This window comes from Vicugna pacos, chromosome 22 (genome assembly GCF_048564905.1).
Source record: "Vicugna pacos chromosome 22, VicPac4, whole genome shotgun sequence".
Taxonomy (NCBI): domain Eukaryota; kingdom Metazoa; phylum Chordata; class Mammalia; order Artiodactyla; family Camelidae; genus Vicugna; species Vicugna pacos.
In genome coordinates this window covers 26,799,406-26,819,275 of record NC_133008.1, presented here as the reverse complement: position 1 = coordinate 26,819,275, position 19,870 = coordinate 26,799,406, and the positions used below count along the sequence as shown (strand labels likewise).

At 56.1% G+C, this 19,870-nt stretch overlaps 3 protein-coding genes across 8 annotated transcripts; 1 reads left to right on the top strand and 2 right to left on the bottom strand.

Moving 5' to 3' along the window:
* Positions 1–1,511: 1,511 nt before the first annotated feature.
* Positions 1,512–10,190, bottom strand: PLPPR2 (phospholipid phosphatase related 2). 2 transcript variants are annotated; one of them, XM_072947741.1, is made up of 11 exons: positions 10,086–10,190; positions 9,476–9,811; positions 8,010–8,186; positions 7,130–7,209; positions 6,427–6,615; positions 6,153–6,288; positions 5,049–5,320; positions 3,941–4,117; positions 3,287–3,409; positions 2,945–2,996; positions 1,512–2,821 (listed from the first exon to the last, which is right to left on the bottom strand). In XM_072947741.1, the coding sequence occupies exons 4-11, from the start codon at positions 7,193–7,195 to the stop codon at positions 2,478–2,480; spliced, it is 1,359 nt and encodes a 452-aa protein (XP_072803842.1). In that variant the 5' UTR covers positions 7,196–7,209; positions 8,010–8,186; positions 9,476–9,811; positions 10,086–10,190; the 3' UTR covers positions 1,512–2,477. The 2 variants fall into 2 exon arrangements, with proteins under 2 accessions (XP_072803842.1, XP_072803843.1); XM_072947742.1 differs by lacking the exons at positions 9,476–9,811; positions 10,086–10,190 and adding an exon at positions 8,366–8,452.
* On the bottom strand, positions 10,168–16,256 carry CCDC159 (coiled-coil domain containing 159). Of its 3 annotated transcripts, none has more exons than XM_072947744.1 (13): positions 16,105–16,256; positions 14,470–14,588; positions 14,146–14,372; positions 13,382–13,415; positions 12,991–13,079; positions 12,802–12,883; positions 12,420–12,615; positions 11,760–11,827; positions 11,605–11,681; positions 11,174–11,295; positions 10,864–10,946; positions 10,397–10,510; positions 10,168–10,233 (listed from the first exon to the last, which is right to left on the bottom strand). In XM_072947744.1, exons 1-13 carry the CDS (start codon positions 16,107–16,109, stop codon positions 10,229–10,231), a joined length of 1,221 nt encoding a protein of 406 aa, XP_072803845.1. In that variant the 5' UTR covers positions 16,110–16,256; the 3' UTR covers positions 10,168–10,228. The 3 variants fall into 3 exon arrangements, with proteins under 3 accessions (XP_072803845.1, XP_072803844.1, XP_072803846.1); XM_072947743.1 differs by having other exon boundaries at positions 16,112–16,227; XM_072947745.1 differs by lacking the exons at positions 10,168–10,233; positions 10,864–10,946 and having other exon boundaries at positions 10,423–10,510; positions 16,112–16,227.
* A 53-nt stretch (positions 16,257–16,309) lies between these two features.
* TMEM205 (transmembrane protein 205) lies at positions 16,310–18,796 on the top strand. 3 transcript variants are annotated; one of them, XM_015241056.3, is made up of 4 exons: positions 16,310–16,533; positions 17,085–17,193; positions 17,297–17,460; positions 18,428–18,796. In XM_015241056.3, exons 2-4 carry the CDS (start codon positions 17,094–17,096, stop codon positions 18,731–18,733), a joined length of 570 nt encoding a protein of 189 aa, XP_015096542.1. In that variant the 5' UTR covers positions 16,310–16,533; positions 17,085–17,093; the 3' UTR covers positions 18,734–18,796. The 3 variants fall into 3 exon arrangements, with proteins under 3 accessions (XP_015096542.1, XP_072803849.1, XP_072803848.1); XM_072947748.1 differs by lacking the exon at positions 16,310–16,533 and adding an exon at positions 16,555–16,690; XM_072947747.1 differs by lacking the exon at positions 16,310–16,533 and adding an exon at positions 16,727–16,751.
* Positions 18,797–19,870: the final 1,074 nt, after the last annotated feature.

Here is a 19,870-nt window from a genome sequence, read left to right as displayed (position 1 = left end):
CTCTCATGCTCCCATCTAATTCCCCTGGGGCCCACAATCAACCCCACCACCTCCCCCACCTCCTCTCCCTCTGTCTGCCCCTCGCTGGCTCAGCTCCAGCCACACAGGTCTCCTCACTGTTCCGTGAACACAGCAGACACGTTTCCACTTTAGAGCCTTGGTTCTTGCTGCACCCTCTGTCTGGAACTCTCCTCCGCCCCTGACCGCGCATATTTGCCTGGCTTCTCTCCCTCCCTCCTTCACACCTTATCTCCAGTGCCAACTCCTCCAAAAGAACTTCCCTGACCACCCTCTTTAAACTGCAAACCGTGTCCCTATTCCAAAGCTGTCCCATTGTGTTCTCTAGCTTGAGTTTTCTCCTTAGCACTTATCAATACCTAACATATCAGAGATTTCAATCCCTGACCTAAATCCTTGATCCTAGAGTTTGGAGTTCAGAATTTTTCAGATTTTCAAAAGGCGTAATGCCATGTACTAACACCTCTAGTTGGACCTGGGATGACATTAGAAACCAAACACTATCTGCAATAAAACTTAAGAATATTCACATAAAGTTAAATTAATAAAAACTGTAATAACCTTATGTCAGTTCAGGCCAGGTATTGCCACAGATGGGTTATGAAAACATTTTTGGCTTTCAGACCTTGAAATTTGGAATTGTGGCATTGTGTATAACTTATATACCTTGTTTATTGTCTGTCTCTCGGGTGTTAGAACATGAGTTCCATGAGGGCAGGATTTTGTCTGTTCTGCTCACTTGCTGCAGCCACTGTGCTTAACTAAATAGCACCTGGCATGTAGTAGGTGCCCCATAGTGTTCGTTGAATGAATAAGTGGGTGGATGAGTGAGTAAACGAGGAACAAAGGAAAGCAGACTCCCCTTTCCTAGTTTCTGGATGACTCTGCCCCGCATGGCCTGTCTGAAGCTGCTTAGAGCTAAAGTGTTTGTGGGGGGAGGGGAGTCTGTGGCTCCCTGTTCCTCCTACCTTCCCTGGTCTCTGTTGGGTCCTCAGGGGTTGGTTCTCAGCACAAGCTCATGATCAGAATCCCTGCTGTAGTCCATGTAGTTCAAGGGTTCAGCTTGGAGGTTCCTATCATCCTCAGCATCCCCTTCACTCTTAGAACATTTTGGGTCCCCTCACCCTATTCCCTGTGTTCTCTGCACCCTGGTCATGGTCAGAAACAGACCAGCCATCTGGGAAAAACAGTCAAGTGAGGTCCCTCACAGTGTGTTTGTGTGCCTTACATGTGGCTTGTGGGGCTGTTCGCATTTGACAGATGAAGAAATAAGGGCACAGAGAGGTTAATGAACTTTCCTGAGGCCACACAACCAGAAAATGCTGAGCCAGGATTTGAAGCCAAGTCACAGATCCCACAGCCCTACAGTGCTTCTCCACAATCGCCCTTAGATACTGTGACAATACCTCCACTTCCAGCCTCACTGATACCTAGACCCACAATTAAAGTCTTCCACACCCTGCCACCTGGGGGAGGAAGGCAGGTGGCCAAACTTCTGTTACAAACAGGTCTTTATTAAAGATGAGGAGCAGGCAGGAAAGGGGGGGCAGTGTCTCCCCTGCCCACAGCCTTTGGCTGCCTAGGGTGGAGAGCCCTCTCTGCTCCACTCATGCCTCTGTGATGGCACAACTGTATGAGGCTGAGGCATAGGTGGCAGTGTGAAGAACAGGGATGGGTTCTAAGGGGAAAAAAGTCCTTTCCCACAGCCCTAATAAATAACAGAAGGATTTGAGGTGGCCTGGGCACAGAGAAGGGGAGACAGCACCCTGAAACCCAAAACCTCTGAACTGGGGCAAGCCCTGCATAAGTAAGGAGTCAAGAGGACTGGGTGAGAGATTGCATGTGGGGGAGGGGCAGAGAGGAGAAGGGGCACCCCAAGGACCCTGCCATGGGGGAGCCTGCCCCCCACCCTCCAACTGGACTCTGATTATGAGGAGAGAGGACCCAATGACAAAGGATAACCCCATCTCCCTCCTCTCCTTTGTATATGCTTAGACATGGGCGGTCCCCCATTGACTGGAATCATACCCACCCACCCTAAAAATTCTGAGAACCAAGGACTCTTATTGGTTGTTCAAACGCTGAACACTGGCTGGAGCTGCCCACTTGCCTGAGGAGTCTAAGAAGTAATGGGGAGGCTACTATTGGCTGGAGTAAACTCCTTTTGGTTAAAATTCTAAGAACTGGGGGGCCCCCATTGGCTGAGCAATGGCGGGGGGGGGCTTTGGCCCTTAAAGGTCAATCTTAGGAGGCAAGAACCCCCCACCCAATTTTGCCCACTTGGAAGATGTCCCATTGGGCAAGAGAGGCAGGGGGTTCCTCAGATGTCCTTCCAGTCATCCTCTGATGTCTAGGCCTGGCTGGTTTGGGGACAGGGGCTTTGGCACTCACACAACACACGCACACACATGTGGCGGGGAGAAATGGGGACCGGGTAGATTCTGGGTGGGTGTCAGGCCTCACAGCAGGTGGTCACGGCTGGCAAATAGATAAGGGCTGAAGTTGTCCCGGTGGAAGGGGGAGGGATAGAGTCCGCTAAGGGTATACAGGTCCCGCAGCAGGGGCGTGGGCAGCAGCAGCTTCCGGCCACGGCCACCCCCCCCACCCGGCCCCCCAGGCCCAGGGGAGGAGGGGGAGGGGCCCTGGCTGGGGGTTGGCGCTGGCAGGGGCAGGGGCAGAGGCAGGGGCGTCGGCTCAGACCTCAGTCGAGGGCGGGGCACACGGGGCGACGAACACATGGCTGGAGCCCTGGAGGACACGCAGCTGGGAATCAGGTGGCCACGGCGGGCGCAGTTCTGCGGCTCTGGGGATCAGGGATCAGAAGTCAGGGGATTAGAGGGGGGCCACAAGAGCACAGGTGAGACCTCTGTGGCAGTGACTGCCATCTGGAGGTCCCCCCACTTCCCCGCGTTCCCTTGACACTCACTGGATGGGGTGAGCCGTGCCGGTGTCGAATGCGGCCTGCAGGCCTCGGGTTCCTGAAGCAAAGAGGTAGAGGGAAGGGGCTAGCGGCCCCCTGGGCCCCGCTGGCCACAGCCACGAGGGGCTCATCGGGCAGAGAACCCAGTGGAAAAGACGACCAGTTTTCAGGATTAATCAGGTCCCCTTGGGAGGGAGAAGGGGGCACATCTGGATCCACAGAGATAAGCGATCTCTCTACCTATCCATGGCCCTGAGACCCCCCCACCTCCTGCCTGACTGTCTACCTCCGTGGTTCCCCTCCACCCACCACCCTCTCCAGCCAGGAGCAGCCCCCAGCCCCCCTTACCTGGGCCACACTTAACTTTTCGAGGGGGCTATCCATGGTGGGGGCTTGGCTCAGGTCCTCCCAAGGAGAGAGCCTTCGGCCAGAGGGTGGCCGGCTCTGGAAGTTGTGCACGACACAGGTGACCTGTGACAGAGGGAGAAGGGTGGGCTGAGGTCTGAGGCTAATAAGGTAATTACCATCCCCAGTTTTCAGACAGGGAAACTGAGGCTCAGGTTTTCAAAAACAGCACTTTAATGGTGCTTACTATGTGCAGAACCCTGTTATTCCCACTTTGCTAAGGATAGATACTATTATTATTTATTCCACAAGGGTGGGGATAAGCAAGGCCAAGTCGTGTACCAGCAGGATCTGATCCTGCCCTCATTTGAATCTTTGATGTTTTGGACATTATGGGCTTTTGCATTAATTTTTAAAAATGCTTCATTTAAATAATATTTATCTTGATTATTGAGTGTTTTGGCACTCTTAGGTTCTGTACTCAAGTGAGGGCCTCACTCGCCTTATCCTGGTCCCAGTGCCGTTATCTCATTTGACAGATGAGAATGTCCAAGCTAGGTAAGGTTAAGGGACTAGCCCAAGGTCACACAGAGTCCACACCCTTCACCATCATATGGTCCTGCCTCTTGGGACAAGGACAGATGTTAAGAGGCTCACCAGAAAGGTGGCGATCGCCGCCCCGGTCAGGAAGCCGGCCAGCACGTCGGACCAGTGGTTGCGATATTCGGCCACGCGGACCACGCCCACCAGGAAGGCGGGGCACAGCAGGGCCAGGCAGAGTGAGGGTTTGACCAGGCGGGAGCCCTTCACACGGAACACAAGTGTCACGTACATCTGCAAAAGCCAGATGGGTCAGAGGACACACGGCAGTGGCAGTCGCCAAACTCAACCGAACACTGCGTTCGAGGCTAGGGGGCATGGCCAGAATCCTGAGGAGCCGCTGGAGGCTCTGGCTAGGGGCTCCAGGGAACAGAGCCAGGGGTACAGGGGTTCAGGGAGTGGAGTCATGGACCCCCAGTGGGCCCTTGCAGGGATGGGGTTGTGACCAGAGCATTAAAGAGCAGTGGCTAGGGGCTCAAGTCTCTGGAGGACCAGTCCCAGATGGGGAAAGATGCATACTGGGTTGGGGTGTGGCCACAGAACCAGAGGGTGGAGTCAGGGCCCAAGAGGCAGGTCCAGGAGCTCCAGGAGGTGGTCCCCAAACCCCTGGGGACCATAGGGTTAGAAGCATAATCCCCAATGCTAGAAAAAGGAGTCAAAGCAACAGGGGGTGCGACCAGGGAAATGCAAGGGACAAAGTCAGGAAGTTCCAGCAAAATCAAGTCAGGTGCATGGCCAGATCAATAAAGGGCAAGGACAAAGTGGATGACAAGAGATCCAGGGAATGGAGTTGAAAGCTCACTACCCAGTCACCCAGTAAATATCCAGGACCTATAGCATCGAGGGGACATAACTTGGCGTCAGGAGATGGAGTCCTGCGCTCCAGGCCCTGTGGTCCAAAGAACCAATAACCGCCTTCAGGCATGCCACTACTAGGTCAGGAGGCGTGGCCAGATACCAAGTGATGCAGTCAAGACTACAGCCAGACTCAAGCTAGGGGCATGGCCAGCGGGTGAGGGGAGGAGTCAGGCCTGAGCTGAGTAGATTCCACCCCAGGGGCGGTGTCACAGCCACGAGGCATGGCCTCAACCCTGTAGGCTCTAGCCCTGAGGGTCCACTGCCCGCTGGCCGCCCCGTACAACCCTGCCCCCATTTTGGGGCTCACCGCTGTGTAGGTGACGGCGTAGGCGCAAAGGGCAGCGTCCTTGCAAGGGAAAGCTCGGCGCGCAGCGGCCACCAGGCTGGGGCTGCCCGCGCAGGCGCCTTGGTCAGTGACGAAACGGTCGGGCCCTGGTCGGTCCGGTGACGGTGGCAGACAGCCCAGGGCCGTGTAGTTGGGGCGGCACACGGACAGGAAGTGCGGCGTGGGGTTGCCGGTCACCACCTGCCCCGCATTGGCGAAGATGGTTGTGGTGAAGAGACCGAAAGAGTAGACCCCTGCAATCGGATGGGAGAAGGGGTTCATGCCAGGGCCCTGATGCCCCAGTGGCTGTCCTCCTGTGAGTCCTCTATGGCTCATCTGGGCCCCTGTCTCCTTGTTCCTATGCCTGCCATTAAGGCACACCTGGGACTTCCCCTAACACCATACTCCATAATAGTGGAGCCATGTTCCTCTTCCCTTGGGACCACCATGATGGCACTCTGGGCCTCTAGCCTCTGTCCCTCTGGGATTACCACTATGTTAGGAGGGGACCCTCCTCTGGAACCCATTATAGCTGGGCTGGGACCCCTTAGCAGCATTACATCAGGACTGGACCCATGCCTGGGGCCTCCTAGGACCACACTGATGGCAATTCTGGGCCTACAATACCTGTCCCTGGACTCGCTTTTGATTGCTGAATTGATCAGTTTTCTCCTGGATCATCAATCAGCCAGAGCTGAGTCTCCAGCACTTTGCCACAAGGACCACTACTTTGGACAAGCTCTGCCCTTCTGCTACCCCAAGTCCACCAATTGTGGCTGGGACCAAATTCATAGCACAGCCAGGGCCCTCATCACCCTGCCCCTGTGGCCCCCTGGCATTTGTCCTGTGTCTTTTCTGCCTGAGACTCTCCTTGTGGCAATTTGGGGCCCTCCTCTTATAGGTGCCAGCATGGCTTGCTTAGACCCCCCCCCCACCATGTCCCTAGAACCTCCACTATGTCTAACTCTTTTGCCACATGAAGTCACTATCATGGCAGTTCAAGGCCCTCTTCCCCCTGGAATTCTTATGATGGCTGAGCCTGGCCCATATGCCTTCATGTAGCTGACCCCTGGCCCAGTCACTCACCCAGAAAGCGGACCAGCCTCCGCAGCGGGGGGCTAAAGCGGCAGCAGGCCCCGGACACGATGGTGCTCTCCCCAATGATAGGGATGGCTGAGGGCGGTGTGGGGAAAAAGGCACGCGCCAGCTCCCCCAGCAGGATCTGTGGGCAAGACCAAGGTGTTGGGTTGAAGGGTGTCTTCCTGGCCTTCAAGCCCAGCCCCCCATCCACCTCCACCTGGCCCTCCTGCCTCCTGGAAGGCCCTCCCCACAGTCCAGGCCAGGCTACCCCAAGTCTCACTGTAAGTGTGGGCCCAGCGGTGACCAGCGCGTAGACCAGTGCCGGAGGCACTCTGCTGGCAGCCTCAGGTCCCGGGTAGGGCTTGGCGTATGTACTGTCATAGCAGAAGAAGCCCTGGGTGTGCACTGGGAAGGTGTCCGTGAACTCCAGGCGGTAAGCAAGCAGGACCACGATGCCCAGCAGCACCGACTGTTGCCCAGCCAGGGCAGGGAGAGAGATGGAGAAAGGAGAGAGAGGGTCAGGCCTGAGGTGGGCCACGGAGATGGAGACACAGAGATGGAGACAAGAGACAAGAAGGAGAGAGACAAGGAAAGATGAAGAGGAGAGAGGAGATGGGACTAGAGAGAGGGAGAGAGAACAGGGCCAGTGCTCAGAGAGACAGTGGGTGTTGGAGGGACTGACTAATAGAGAAAGAACGAATACTACTGATGTAAGCACTAGCAGCCTTAACGCTTCTTGTGGGCAGGGCATCATACCAAACCTCTTCCATGAATTAATACATTTTACTTTCATAGTAGCCCCAGGAGAGAGGGACTCAAATTATGCCCATTTGACAGATGAGGAAACTGAGGCTCAGGAGGGTATATGAGGTGCCCAGAGTCCCACTGTAAAGATGGGCAGAGCTGGATTGGAAGACCGGGTGCACCACTTCTGAAGGTGCCCTTGAGGTTCTGGTGGGGAGGTACCAGCGCGTGATCCTCACCTCCACGAAGACAAAGCAGGGAATAATGGAGAAGCTCCTCTTCAGCTGAGGTCTCCCTCCCGCCATGGTTAAGGCTGGGCCTGTGGAGATGGGAAGGGAGTGGGGCCGCCAGGGCAGGGCCTGGGGGAGGCTCACGTCCCTTGCTCAGGAAGTCCTCTGGCCACACCCTGGCCCCCATCCCTGGAGCTATAGCTGAGGAGCCTGGCTCCGCCCCCTGAGGCTTCTGGCCACGCCCCTGCAATCCAGGTCTTGCCCCCACCCTTGCTCATTGGAGGCAGGGGTCTCCCCTGACATGACCTGCTCAGCTCAGCCTCTGCTGGGGACCCCACAGGTAGTATCGTGGTCTTCTTCCCCCACAGCCTACATAGGAGGGTCACAGCCCCACACCTTTTAGGAGGGCACATCCTCCTTAGCTTGCGGGACCCCTCCCTTCAGTCTTTAGCAGAGACTTCTCCAGCTTAGTGGGAACCCCCGTAACAAAGAAGGGTCCATTTAGAAGGGTCCTCAGCCTCACTAGTTTTCAGGAGACCCCATCCTCTTTCCCTACATGCTTTACATGAGACCCATACTCCCTGTTCCCCACCTCCACCAGGCCCCTCCCCTGAGCTCCTTCCCCCATGGCCCACAGAGTCCTCTCTCTCCTGTCCCCATGGGCTGTGCCTGACTGGTTTGGGCTGATGGCCAGGCCCTCCTTCTCTCCCAGATGCCTCTCCCTCCCTCCGTTCTTCCCCCTCCTCCCAGTCTGTCTGCCTCCCTGTATCGCAAGGGGGGGCTATCTCCCCCTCAGTGCTCTCCCTCTCCCCAGTCAAACCTCAGTCCCCAGCACTGAGGGGCCAACACAGCCACACCTGCTTGATCCCTTCTCCCCGCCTGACCTCACCTGTGAAAGGGACCTATGGCTTCCCACAGGCCACTGCTGCCACACCCACAGACTCACAGCCGCTCCTGGTGGCCAGCAGGGCAGAGATAGTCACCCCCATTGCACAGATGTGGAAATGGAGGCCCAGGCAGGCGAGGGTAGGCACTCTGAGTCCAGTGCCCCATCCAGTGGCTTGCTCTGCAGTGTGACATGTGGGGTGAGGGTCATAAGAGATCCCAGATGCCTGAGATGCCCACCTGATCATGGCTCCCTCCCCCTCCCAGAGACACAATCACACACACTGGCTCCCCCAGAGTACACAACTCACCAAGAGTCTCCATCCCAAACATCACACACACACACACACACACACATACCGTGGCAGAGCAGTTGTCCATCCCACCAACAAGGATCAAGGGCCTGCTGGGTTCCAGGCACTGCCCTGGTTACCAGCCTTGTGGTGAACAAGACAGGCTCGCTCATTCAGACAGGTGCCCAACACCCACTACACATATAACTGCACACTCACACACAGCACAGTGTGCACACGGCCTGTCACAAACACCCACACAAATCAAACAATCTCCCCCAACACACTGGGAGTCACTGGGCCACAACAGGAGGTCCTTCACACACCTCACAGCCCCACATACTGCCCCACTGGAGCCCTCACTCCACCACCGTCAGGGACATAGACTCGAGACTGCCAGCACACTTAAGAGCCAGATCAAAAAAAGTCACCACACACAATGGGGGCGTCACAGAACTGGTCACAGTGTCACACCCCCAATTACAACGCACTCAGTGACACACATTAATGGTCTCTCATCCACACTGGTAGTCATAGGAAAGCACCGCTCCATCCACAACCACAGCCACATGGCCACACAAGGGCACATACATGGACCATGGCACAGACTTGCACACAGAGCCACACGAGAAAGGCACATGATCACAGCCACATACTGGAACACAATAACGGCCCCCCACACACCATCCGAAGGAACACACAACAGCGGTCACACAATGACAGTCATATGCACACAACCATACAGAAACCAAGACAGCCACACAATCACTGGAATAGCAGTCACACACTCAAAGGTGGCCACAACCACACAGCCACCACACACACACACACACACACACACACACAATCAGAGTGATACCCACGGACACAGCGGCACAATGACAGCCACAGGAGACACAACCACACAGGCACCCCTGAAGCCGCACAATCAGTCTTACAGCCACACTCTGACACATAACGACAACCACACAATCACCGCCAGCCTCATCGGGGTCCCCTCCCCGTGGTCCCCTCCCCCAGCCCGGTCCCCAAGCCTCAGCTCGCAGCCTCCCCTCCCCCTCCCAGCGCTGGACCCACAGGAGACCCGACCCACAGGAACCGAACCCTGGCCAGACAGACGGACCACGAGGGTCGGAAGCCCGCAAGAAGGGGTATAGGGGGCACCCCGAGCCCTTACCCCTCACCGGGTCGAGACTGCCTCCGCCTGAGCCCCGGCTCCGCCTAGACGGCCCCGGCGCGGCGGGACGGACTGACAGACAGAGGGCTGGCGAGCGGGCCAACGCAGAGATGGAGATGCTGCCTGCCGGCCCGGCTGAGCCGCGCAGACTCAGCGGCGGGGCGAGGGGCGGGGCCTCCGGGAACATCATTTGCATAACCCGTGGGGCGGGGTCTCGAAGTGTCTCATTAGCGTGATCCGGGGTGGAGCCTCGGTTGTTCTTGGGGGCGGGGCGTGTCAGAATAGATTCAGGAGGGAAGGGAGGTTGGAGGTTGAGAGGGAGGACGCAGGCGAGTGCTGAGAGGAAAAGGAGGGTATGGTGTCAGAGCATGACCTGGGGCCGCGACCCTCCCTCCCTGGGCCTCAATTTCCCCCATTTGGGCAGTAGGGACAGTAGGCCAGATAGTCAGGACACCCCAGAAAGGAAGGCTGGTGGCTTGTGTGGAACACCTATCTGGCCACTCATATCTAAACAGACTGATCCTTGACTTTGCCATATTGTAAATCCAGCCTCACACTGTCCCCTGACCCTAGGCCTACACATCCCACACAGCCCCTGAAGTCTCCACACCCTCCCCAAGACTGGGTAGTAAATTGAGGTGGGGTCACTCTCAGGCACAGGAAACAGCAGGAGCAACAGTCCACAGGTGGAGGAGGGTCTCAGCTAGTTTATTTTCTCTCTGGAGGGGTCTTCGGGAGAGCAGTCCCAGCTGCTCAGGCTGTGGAGAGAGAGGGTGTGTCAGAGCCTGGCCTAGTCCAGGGGACCCCAGGATGGAGGTCAGTGAGCAGACGCCCAGGTTGGGCGCTGGGAGGGTCCATACTGTGGGATTCCAGGGCAGGCCAGGAGGGGAAGGCTGGGGTGAGGCAGGGGAGGATCCACACCAGGTGGGAAGGAGCGGCTCTTGCTGAGCGGTGGCTGGGAAGGGTCCTGGTCTGAGTCTGAGTCTGAGTCCCAGGAGGGGAGTGGAGGGCTCAGGCATCGGTGCCCCTTATAACCTGCAGGAAGGACAGATGCAATTCTGGCATGAACCCTGAACTGGATCCTTGTGTGACCTCTGAATAGGGGCCCAGTGCCCTTGATATTATACTTAATGATCTTTGATCATGACCCTTGAATATGATATAACACCAAAGTATGGCCTTGATGACCCTTGCATTTTACCCCACTGACCCTTAAAAAAGATCATGGTGACCCTGAGAAACCCCTGGATGAAACCTCCAGGAACTAATGCAACCCCAGAATAAGACCCAACAGATGTGACCCCCAAATATGGCCTCTGAACATGATTTTCCTGTGTGAAGTTGGAGAATGACCCTCCCACCCTGGAGCAGTGTGCAACCCCCCTCACCCCTGAGGCTTGCGGCCTTGGGGCGGCCCCCTGAGGATATGGCGAGGCCATCAAAGGAGTTCTGTAGCACGTGCACAGCAGACCTGTGGGGAGATGGGGATCTGGGGGCCCTGGGAGACTCTAGACTGCTCAGGGCTGAGGTAGGGGGGCTGTGGTGGGGGCAGGGGCAGAGATGAGTCTTGGGAGGAGAGGGAGGAGATCTCGACTTGGGTGGGTTCCAGGTTCTGGTTGTTGCCTCTTGATCTATTGGGAGAAGGGCAGGACAAATGAGGGTCATGGGTCAGAGGTTAGAGTGGGAGCTGGGCATCACCATATGTCACCCAGTTCCTTCTGGAGGTCATCCCTCCAGGAGCCACTGCCTCCTGGTTTCAACTCCTCAGTCTCTGGCCAGTTGGATGTCTCATACCCCTGCTGTTTCATCTTGGTCAGGACCTGAGGCCGGGGGGAATGGGAGAACAGTAGTAATAACAATGATGATGGTGAAAGGTGTAATACAGCATTTATTACGTGCCAGGGTGCCTTAAAGGTGTTTATCACTCAGTTAATGCAACTACTGGGTCAAGTAGGGCTGTGTTGGGGAAACTGAGGCCCAGAGAGGGGAAGTGATTGCCGACAGTCACAGAGCAGTAAGTGACAAAGCTGAGATTTGAACCCAGGCCTTCTGGCTCCAGTCTGATGGTAGAGGCCGACAGAGATCCCCATGCCCCCAACTCATGCAAGGTCCCTGTCCTCTCTGCTCACCTTGCGGCACTTCACCTGTGTCTTCTGCATCTTTTGGATGTTCACCAGGTTCTGTGTGATTTCCTCTTCCTGTGCCTCTGTGGGGAGAGGGGACTCAGGAGGGCTGGAATTGCAGAAGGACCCCCCTCCCTTGGCCATGGGCTTTGGGCACTCACGAAGCTTCTGATAAATGAAGGTCACCTCCTCTCGCACCAGCTCCAGCTCCTCCCACAGGAACTTCTTGCTGAGGGGACAGTGCAGCCTAGATCCACACTCTCTGTCCCACCCCTGGCTTCCCATTTCCTGGCCCACCTGCCTTCCCAAGGCCTCCTCCATCTCCCATGTCTCCAGGTGTTCAGTCACCATCTCCCAGGCTCTGCTCTCTCCCCCAACATGCCTACCCACCTTTCCCTTCCTGGCTACTATCCCCCACCTCCTAGCCCTCCCCAGCCTCCTGTCTTCTCCTCCTGACCTCCAGCCTCCCACTCCCTCAGCCTCCCATTGCCTGGCTTCTGCCCCTCAGCCTTCCACATCCCCAGCTTCTTCCCCCACAACATCCCCTCCCCTCCCAATTTCCATGCTACACCCCAGCATCTGATCCCCTGGCCTCCCTTCCCATCCACTTCTTGTCTTCCCTTCCTCTGGCCTCCAAGTCTCCCACACACTCCCACTTCCTTCCATCTCTCCATCCCCTCCTCTTGTCCCCCTAGGCTTTCCCTGGCCCCCAAGTCTCCCTTACTCTGGCCCCTCCTACTTTCCCATCCTGCTTGTGGTTCCCTCTCCCTGGCCTCTCTTCCCTCCTGCAGCTTCCAGGCTGCCCTCCTGGCAACACCCACCTGTCCCGGATCTCCTGGGCCAGCAGCTGCAGGCAGCGGGTGGTGCGGGCCCGCTGCACCTCCTCGCTATCACGCAGGCTCTTCTGTAGCCCTTGCAGACCTTGAGCCAGGGCCCCATATAGCTCCTGCCGTCCCTCCTCCAAGTCCCACTTGTGCCCCTCCTTGTCCGTCTGGCGGCTCGTGGGGCCCAGCACCTCTGCAGAGACGGTGGGTACTTAACTGAGCCCCATCCCCACCCCGAGCCCAGTTTTAAACCCAGATTGCCCTAACACTGACCAGACCCCAGCCCTGAACCCAGACTCACCCAACTTCTCTCCCGCTGGCCTGACCCTGACAGGACCAGCAACCTCCAGACTGACCCTGACCCTTGGCCCGTCCTCACCTTCAAGCTGTTGGATCTTGATTTGCTGCAGGCAGCTCTCCTTCTCCAACAAGGTCACTGAGTGGTTTAGGAACTCAAAAGCCTAGGGGAAGAGGTCGGGCAGGTCTGGGGGGCAGGGAGCGCAGTGGAGTTGGGGGGTGGGAAAACAGAGGCAAAGATCGCCAGAGGGGGTGGTTCAAGGTGGCTCACCTTGGTCTGGGCCTGTAACTGGCTCTTGAGTGACTCCAGTTCACATCTCAGAAGCTTCTGGGAGTCGGGGATCATCACAGTGGGCTTAACTGTGAGCAGAGGTGAGGGTCAGCCAGGGCTGGGAGGGGGCAGAGTCAGGGGTAAGGTCAGGGTGGAAGTCAGCAGAGGCTAAGGGTAGGGGTGAGGCAGAGGACAAGGTAAGGAGCTGGGGGAGGCTGAAGCAGAGGTAGAGCCAGGAGTAGGGGTCAAGGTCAGAGGCAAGAGTCAGCTGACAATGGGGCAGGGATGAGCAGGCAGCAATGGTGGGCTTCCACTGAGGTTGTGGCAGAGGGTGGAAGTAGAAACTATCAGGGCTTCCACCCACAGTCTGGTTGGGAGGGAAGGTTCTCACCTTTGGCTTTGGAAGAGCCGGTCTCCAAGGACTTCTAGAGAAGGGGGACATGAGGGCGGTAGAAATTCATCCCTGGGCTGTCTTCCTGCTCACCCCAACTCAGCGTGTGGGAGTTAGACACGATTTGGGTTGGCTGAGTTCTGGGTGTTCCAGACCTCCGAGTGCAGGCAAAGCTGCCTCCAGGCACATGCAAGTACCCATCCACTCACCCACCCCCACCCCCAGCCTGCACATGCTCAGAAGTGCATTTGTGTGACAGGTCAATGGGCTGCCTCTTAGCATGGGTCTTCTGAGCCCTGTCTCTGGCTTGGGCTCAGGTAACGGCCCTCCTCTTTAAGGGCAAACAACATCAACAATGTCTGCAGGGAGCACCAGTAGTACATGATGCACAACGACACACAGTCACGGAAACACAACCGGACACATAGCCTCAGACTCAACCATGCATGCGAAATCCTAAGACCCAAGGCACCCACTCATGTCCATCTCAGACACACAGTCACAACCACAGACACACAGGCAGTCACACCCAGAGACAATCACAGACAGGACCCCATTAAGATACACAATCATGCATCCAGTTTCATTCATTCAAGACATTTTCAGTGCTGCAGCCCTGCTGAGCACTGGGCGCTGTTCTGGGTGCTGAAGACATAGGGTATGAGGGCTCTTGAAGTGGACTCTCTGCCCCCACAACCCCCTCCCTAAGTCCCGCAGGGGTAAATTGCAGTGTGGCAGGAAGGGGTTTCCCCGGTGAGAATGACCTTAGCGTTGCTGTGATGCCTCTTTGGAAGGTCCTGGTCATTACAGTGCTCCTGTGATTCTGAGTAGGGGAGTGGGGGAGACCCATTTGACTGAGGCCCCGGATCCCTCCCTGGCCTCCAGTCTCCAATTGTGGCTGTGTTCTCAGATGCAGGGGGCTCCAAGGTCTCTGGTTCTAGGGTCCTGGACCAGTGAAAAGTATATTCCAAGGTCTTGTCTGAGGAAGAGCCTGAGAGGAGGGTGCAGAGTGAGGATTTCCTGAGGGCCAGCCCAGAGTGCTCCAGCCCATCCTGCTCCCCAGCCCCAGGGGCAGCCTCTCAACGAACCCCAGCACTTGTCACACTTCTTGTTAGCAGGCAAACACTCGTTGGAGGGTGAGGGATGTGAGCAATAGCAAGGCACGGAGTAGTCAGGGTCCAGGGGTAGGCCGGCCAGAAGAGGGTTGCTTTGAGGAGAGGGGATAGAGGGGGCTGCACTGAGACTAGCTCCCAGGTCCTGACTCCCAGACCCTCCCTGACATCCCAGAGATGCCTCAGCCTTGAACACAGGGCCTCTTAGTTATGGTAGGAGCCAAATCTGGGTGAAAGATGATCCCAGCCCCAGGAGTTGGGCTGGGTGGTGAGAAGGGATCCAGAGAGGGGGACCCAGAAGACCCCACAGGAGGAAGTGAGGCTTGAGAAGAGCCTAAAAGAAAAAAATTCTCAACATTGGGCCCTAAAGGAAGGACATCCCTGGCAGGAAACAGCGTGTGCAAAAGCTTGGAGACCTGGAACCATGTTCTCTGTGCTGACAAATTCAGGGTGGCTGGAGGCAGGGTCCAGGAGGAAGGAACAGGAGGTTAGCAAGGCAGCTCAAGTAATGTAGGGGAAGCCAAGAAGGGGAGTTTCAAACTGGCTCCCCAGGTAAATGGAAGTCATTGAACATGAGCAGGAGAAGCAAAGGGTATCTATTCAATAAATGTTAGCTGAACTGGGGCCCAGGCCTGCACTAGGTGAGGCTGGGAACAGGGAAGAACTCAGCTCTAGGTCTCACAACCACACCCCCTGCCCTACCAGTGTAGTCATGGCTGGCACAGCTGAAGAAACCTGGGGCAGGTCTGTCTGGAAAAACTTCCAGGTGAAGGGCATCTTGCCACAAGTCACGTTCAGCCAGAAGGCCACACTACAGGCCTTTCTCTTTTTCTGTCCTTGCTGGGCCCTCTGGTGTCTTTCCCCTGGCCAAGTCCTCCTGAAAGACTCCTATACACCTTTCAAAACCCTACTCAGCATCTCCTCTGTAAAATCTTTCTTAACTCTTTTATGTTCGTATTTTCTGAGCATCTTACTGAGTGCTGGGCACTACCCTAAGCCCTCGCTGGGTCTTCACACTCACCCTGTGATGTAGGAGTTACCATTCTGCCTGATATGTTCTAAGCTACCCCTTTAAGAGTTACTTCCTCAGGGATGTCCTCACTTCCAGAGGCAGTACAGCATGATAATTAAGCAAGGAGACCCTCCAGCTTGATGGCCTGGTTTCAAATCCTAGCTCTGCCCCCTTCTCAGCTGTGTGATGTTAGATGTGTTACTAAACCTCTCCGTGCCTCAATGTCACCAACTATAAAATGGGATGTCATACTATCCACCTTACTGCGTTGTTGTGATTAAGTAAATTAATCCATGCCAGCGCCTGATATGGTAGTAGGAAGCTCAATGTTTGTCCTTGAATGTCACACTGAGAACCTGGGACCTGGGGATCATAGAAGCCCTAGGGGACTTGGAGGGGAAAAGGCAAAATGCATTTCTGAGTAACAATTGCAGGCAGGTCCCCAGTCGAGCCCCCCTCCCTCCCACAACAGCTGTTTCTCCCTCAGTCCTTCAGGTTAGAATTCGGGGGAGGGGGCGGGGTCATTTGTCTGGGCCCCGCCCCCCCGGGCCTTGAATCCTGGTCCCGCCAGGATCCCGACCCCTTCCACCCCCACCTACCACATACCACCTGCTCATGCTCTCCCATCGGGGATTGTGAATCCAGTCCCCAGCTGTGACGGTGAAATTTGGTCCTGTGGGGACACCATCGCATTAAAACGCGCGGAGCCCAAAGGTAGAGTCACAGAGAGGGGTGTGGCTGGCATTTTAGCTCCGCCCCCGCCGATGCAGCCGAAGGCCTCATTGGCGCCTTCTGGCTTCCGCAGCTCTAGGAGCGGCGGTGTAATTGGATAAAAGCCCAACGAGGGGGCGGGATTCCAGGCTGGTTTTTGTTAATCGATTAGTCGATATCTAAGAAGACTGTACAGGAGGCTGCAGATCTCCGATCTGATTGGCTTCAGGCTTAGCGGGGAGGCGGGACGAATTCTTGTTTCCAAGAGGGGAGGTGGCCGAGAAGGTCCGCGTTCCAACCGGGAGCGCGGGAGTGAGGTACCGAGCCCAGTCGGCCAGGTCCCCGAGATCCGGCCCCGGAGCCTCTGGTCTTGGACCCTTGAATGCTCACGGTCGAAGTCCGGGTCCAGTGGTGGAATCGGTGTCCTCGGGATGAGATTTGGGGTTCCCTAGGATTAGATGGCGCCTCCGGAGGGTGCTTTGGGGATCTTCAAAGTGATGTCTGGGATCCTGCTACGAGAGGAGGGCTATCTGCTGTTAGAACTGGGTCCCTGGGGTGATATTTGGGAGTCACTGGTGGGGGTGATCTCTGAAGACCTAGGGCTCCGATCTTGAGCTGCTGGGGCTGAAATTTGGGGGTCTCGGAGGTGGCTTGGTTGTTGGGGACCAGAGAGCCTTAAGATCTTGAGGGCTGACATTTGGAGAGATGGGGTCTGGGGATGTCGTAGGACTGCCTTGGGCCTCTCCGCCACCCCTATTCCTGGGCTTCTACCTCTGAAACTGTGTTAGATTGGCTGTGACCCTCTCACAGGGTCTAAAGGCCACAGGACAAAGGTAAAACTCTGACCCACACGGTGCTTCCTTCCCAGGCCAGCAAGATGGAGGAAAGCGGGGACCCAGGAAGCCTGACTAAGGTGGTCCATCTACTGGTCTTGTCAGGGGCCTGGGGCATGCAAGTGTGGGTGACTTTTGTCTCAGGTAGGGACCCTCGGCCTGGACACGAGTATCCAGGGTGGGGACAGGGATGTGAGGGGGAACCTGGAAATGTCCTAACAGGCATGTGGTCCCCTGTGTCCCACAGGCTTCCTGCTTTTCCGTGGCCTTCCCCGACATACCTTTGGCCTCGTGCAGAGCAAACTCTTCCCTTTCTACTTTCACATCTCCATGAGTTGTGCCTTCGTCAACCTTTGCATCTTGGCATCACAGCACACCTGGGCTCAGCTCACGTTCTGGGAGACCAGCCAGGTATGTGGGCTTGGGCTTCACTACCCTCTGGAGAGTCATTCCCAGGACCCAACTGAGCACCTATGGCTATACCTTTAGGAGAATTAAAACAAAACCCGAAAAACTGCCTCTCCTTCCCGGTGGATACAAAGCTGGGCTCTGGATACCCTTGAGCAATGCGCATCCTGCACAATGATCCCCAGCAGCCCCATTTATTCCCCAGTGTCTCTCCTGGCTGTTGCTCCCTCTCCTCCCCCTAGCTGGGCCTGCAGCCAAGCTGCGGTGACTCAGCTGGGTCAGGGCACTGACCCTAGCTCATTGTTTAAAAACCAGCCTGACTGGGAATTTAGAGTCCCCCACCCCCGTCCACACACTTTCCCAGCCACAAGGCAAGGAACCATCTCTGCATCTCATATTTCTTTATCCTGCCTTCCCCCTGCCCCTATTATATTGCTCAGATGTGGGCAGTTGAGGCCTGACAGGGGGTTCATTAATCCTACACAGGAGGGATTATGGGTGACTGGAACTTCGAGGACATTTAATTCACTCCCTTGTGGGCCCAAAGTCAGCTTCTGGGGTTTAGACTGGGGCCACAGAGGAGATGGGGAATGAGGGGACAGTTATGGTGCTCTGTCCCTACTTGGAAAAGAGAGGTTCTGCCCTGAGATACCCTCAGTTTGGGGGAACAGAAGTCAGGAAATAGGCTGTGTTCTAGAAACTTCCAGTCTGGGTATCAGAGGAGAGGAGGTTCAGAAGATTTGGGGGAGAGGAGACAGCAATGGAGCCTTTCCTCGGGACCTGCTGGTTTCACGGTATGAGTGCTGGAGCTCTGTTTGGGGCTGCTAGTCTGGGTTTGGGTGGGGAGGTAGGAGGCCTGGCTTTGACCCAATGCTGTCCCCTCTGGGCTTTGAGGATGCAGAATGACCCTCCTTAAGTTCCCTCCTGCCTCTCAGGCATGGCTCATCTTGTCCTCCCTCCACCCCACCAGCTCTGCCTGCTACTCCTGAGTCTCACACTGGCCACCATCAACGCCCGCTGGCTGGAGCCCCACACCACGGCCGCCATGTGGTCCCTGCAGAAAGTGGAGAAGGAGCGGGGCCTGGGCGGGGAGGTGGCTGGCAGCCACCAGGGCTCTGATCCCTACCGCCAGCTGCGGGAACAGGACCCCATGTACAGTGCCCTCCGCCAGATCTTTTTCCGCTACCATGGCCTGTCCTCCATCTGCAATCTGGGCTGCCTCCTTTGCAATGGGCTCCACCTCGCAGGCCTCGCCCTGAGCCTCAGGAGCCTCTAGTACCCACTGACTCTTTGTCTCTGCTGGGGCCCCAAGTGTCAATAAATGCTTCTTTGGAAATGACTGCTGTCATTTTGTTCCAACTGGGAAGCAGCGGGGAGGGGCAGTCAAGGGTAGAGCTGAGGGCTTCTGCTTCTGGATTCATGTGGCACAGTGATTTGCAACGTTAGCTGTTGCCGCCCCTCAACTCTTCCTATAACGGTGCCCACTTGTTGAACACCCACTGTGTGCCAGGCGTGGCGCTACCCATTGCATGTACCACCCATTACTGTGACAACAGCTGGTTCTGATCCCTAGAGGACAAGCGTATTTCCCACCCCATTGACATTGGGGGTGGCCATGTGACTTGCTTTGGCCAATGAAATATAAGCAGAGTCACTTCCAAAGAGAAGTATGCAAGCCAGTGCATGACTTGCCACATCATCCCTTCACTGCAATGAGCAGTGTGAGTGAGAAGCAAACCTTGGGGGTTGGCTGCTGTGGAGGCTGTAGGGCTGCTTGTTACTGAGCATATGCCAGCCCTTCCTGACTGGTGCAAGTCATCTCAGTTCATCCACAGCAGCCCTTGGAGGCAGCTAGTGTTCCCATGAAGGAATGGGGGCTCAGAGAAGTTCAGCAAGTGGCTTCAGGTGGAGTCATTGGGATTTGAACCCTACCGAAGCCTGAAGTATTATAACTGCAGATCCTCTCCTGCTGGCTTGAAGAAAAGTCTGAGACGTCAGCTGAGCCTGGATGCCAAATTTCCTTATCATGTGGCCTCAAGCAGGAGGCTGCCCCTCTCTGATCCCCAGTTTATCTGTTAAGGGATGTTAATTCTAAGGGCCCTTAAGAGTATTTAGAAAGGGGGGGTCTAGCCCACTTTAGGGCCAGGCGCTGCACTTGACAAATACTAACTCAGATCGGAACGTTCACACAACCCTATAAGGTGGGTGCTCTTGTTATGGACCACGTGACGGATGGGGAAAATGAGACCCAGAGAGGTTAACATGTCCAAAGCGACAGGGCTGGAAAGGGGTAGAGCCGGGACTGGAAACAGGCTCCAGAGTCCGCGCTCTTAGCAGCTGTGGACACAAGTAGAAGTTCTAAGTATGGTTTAGTTAAAATGAAATGTTTATTGTTGAGGGACGGATTTTCGAC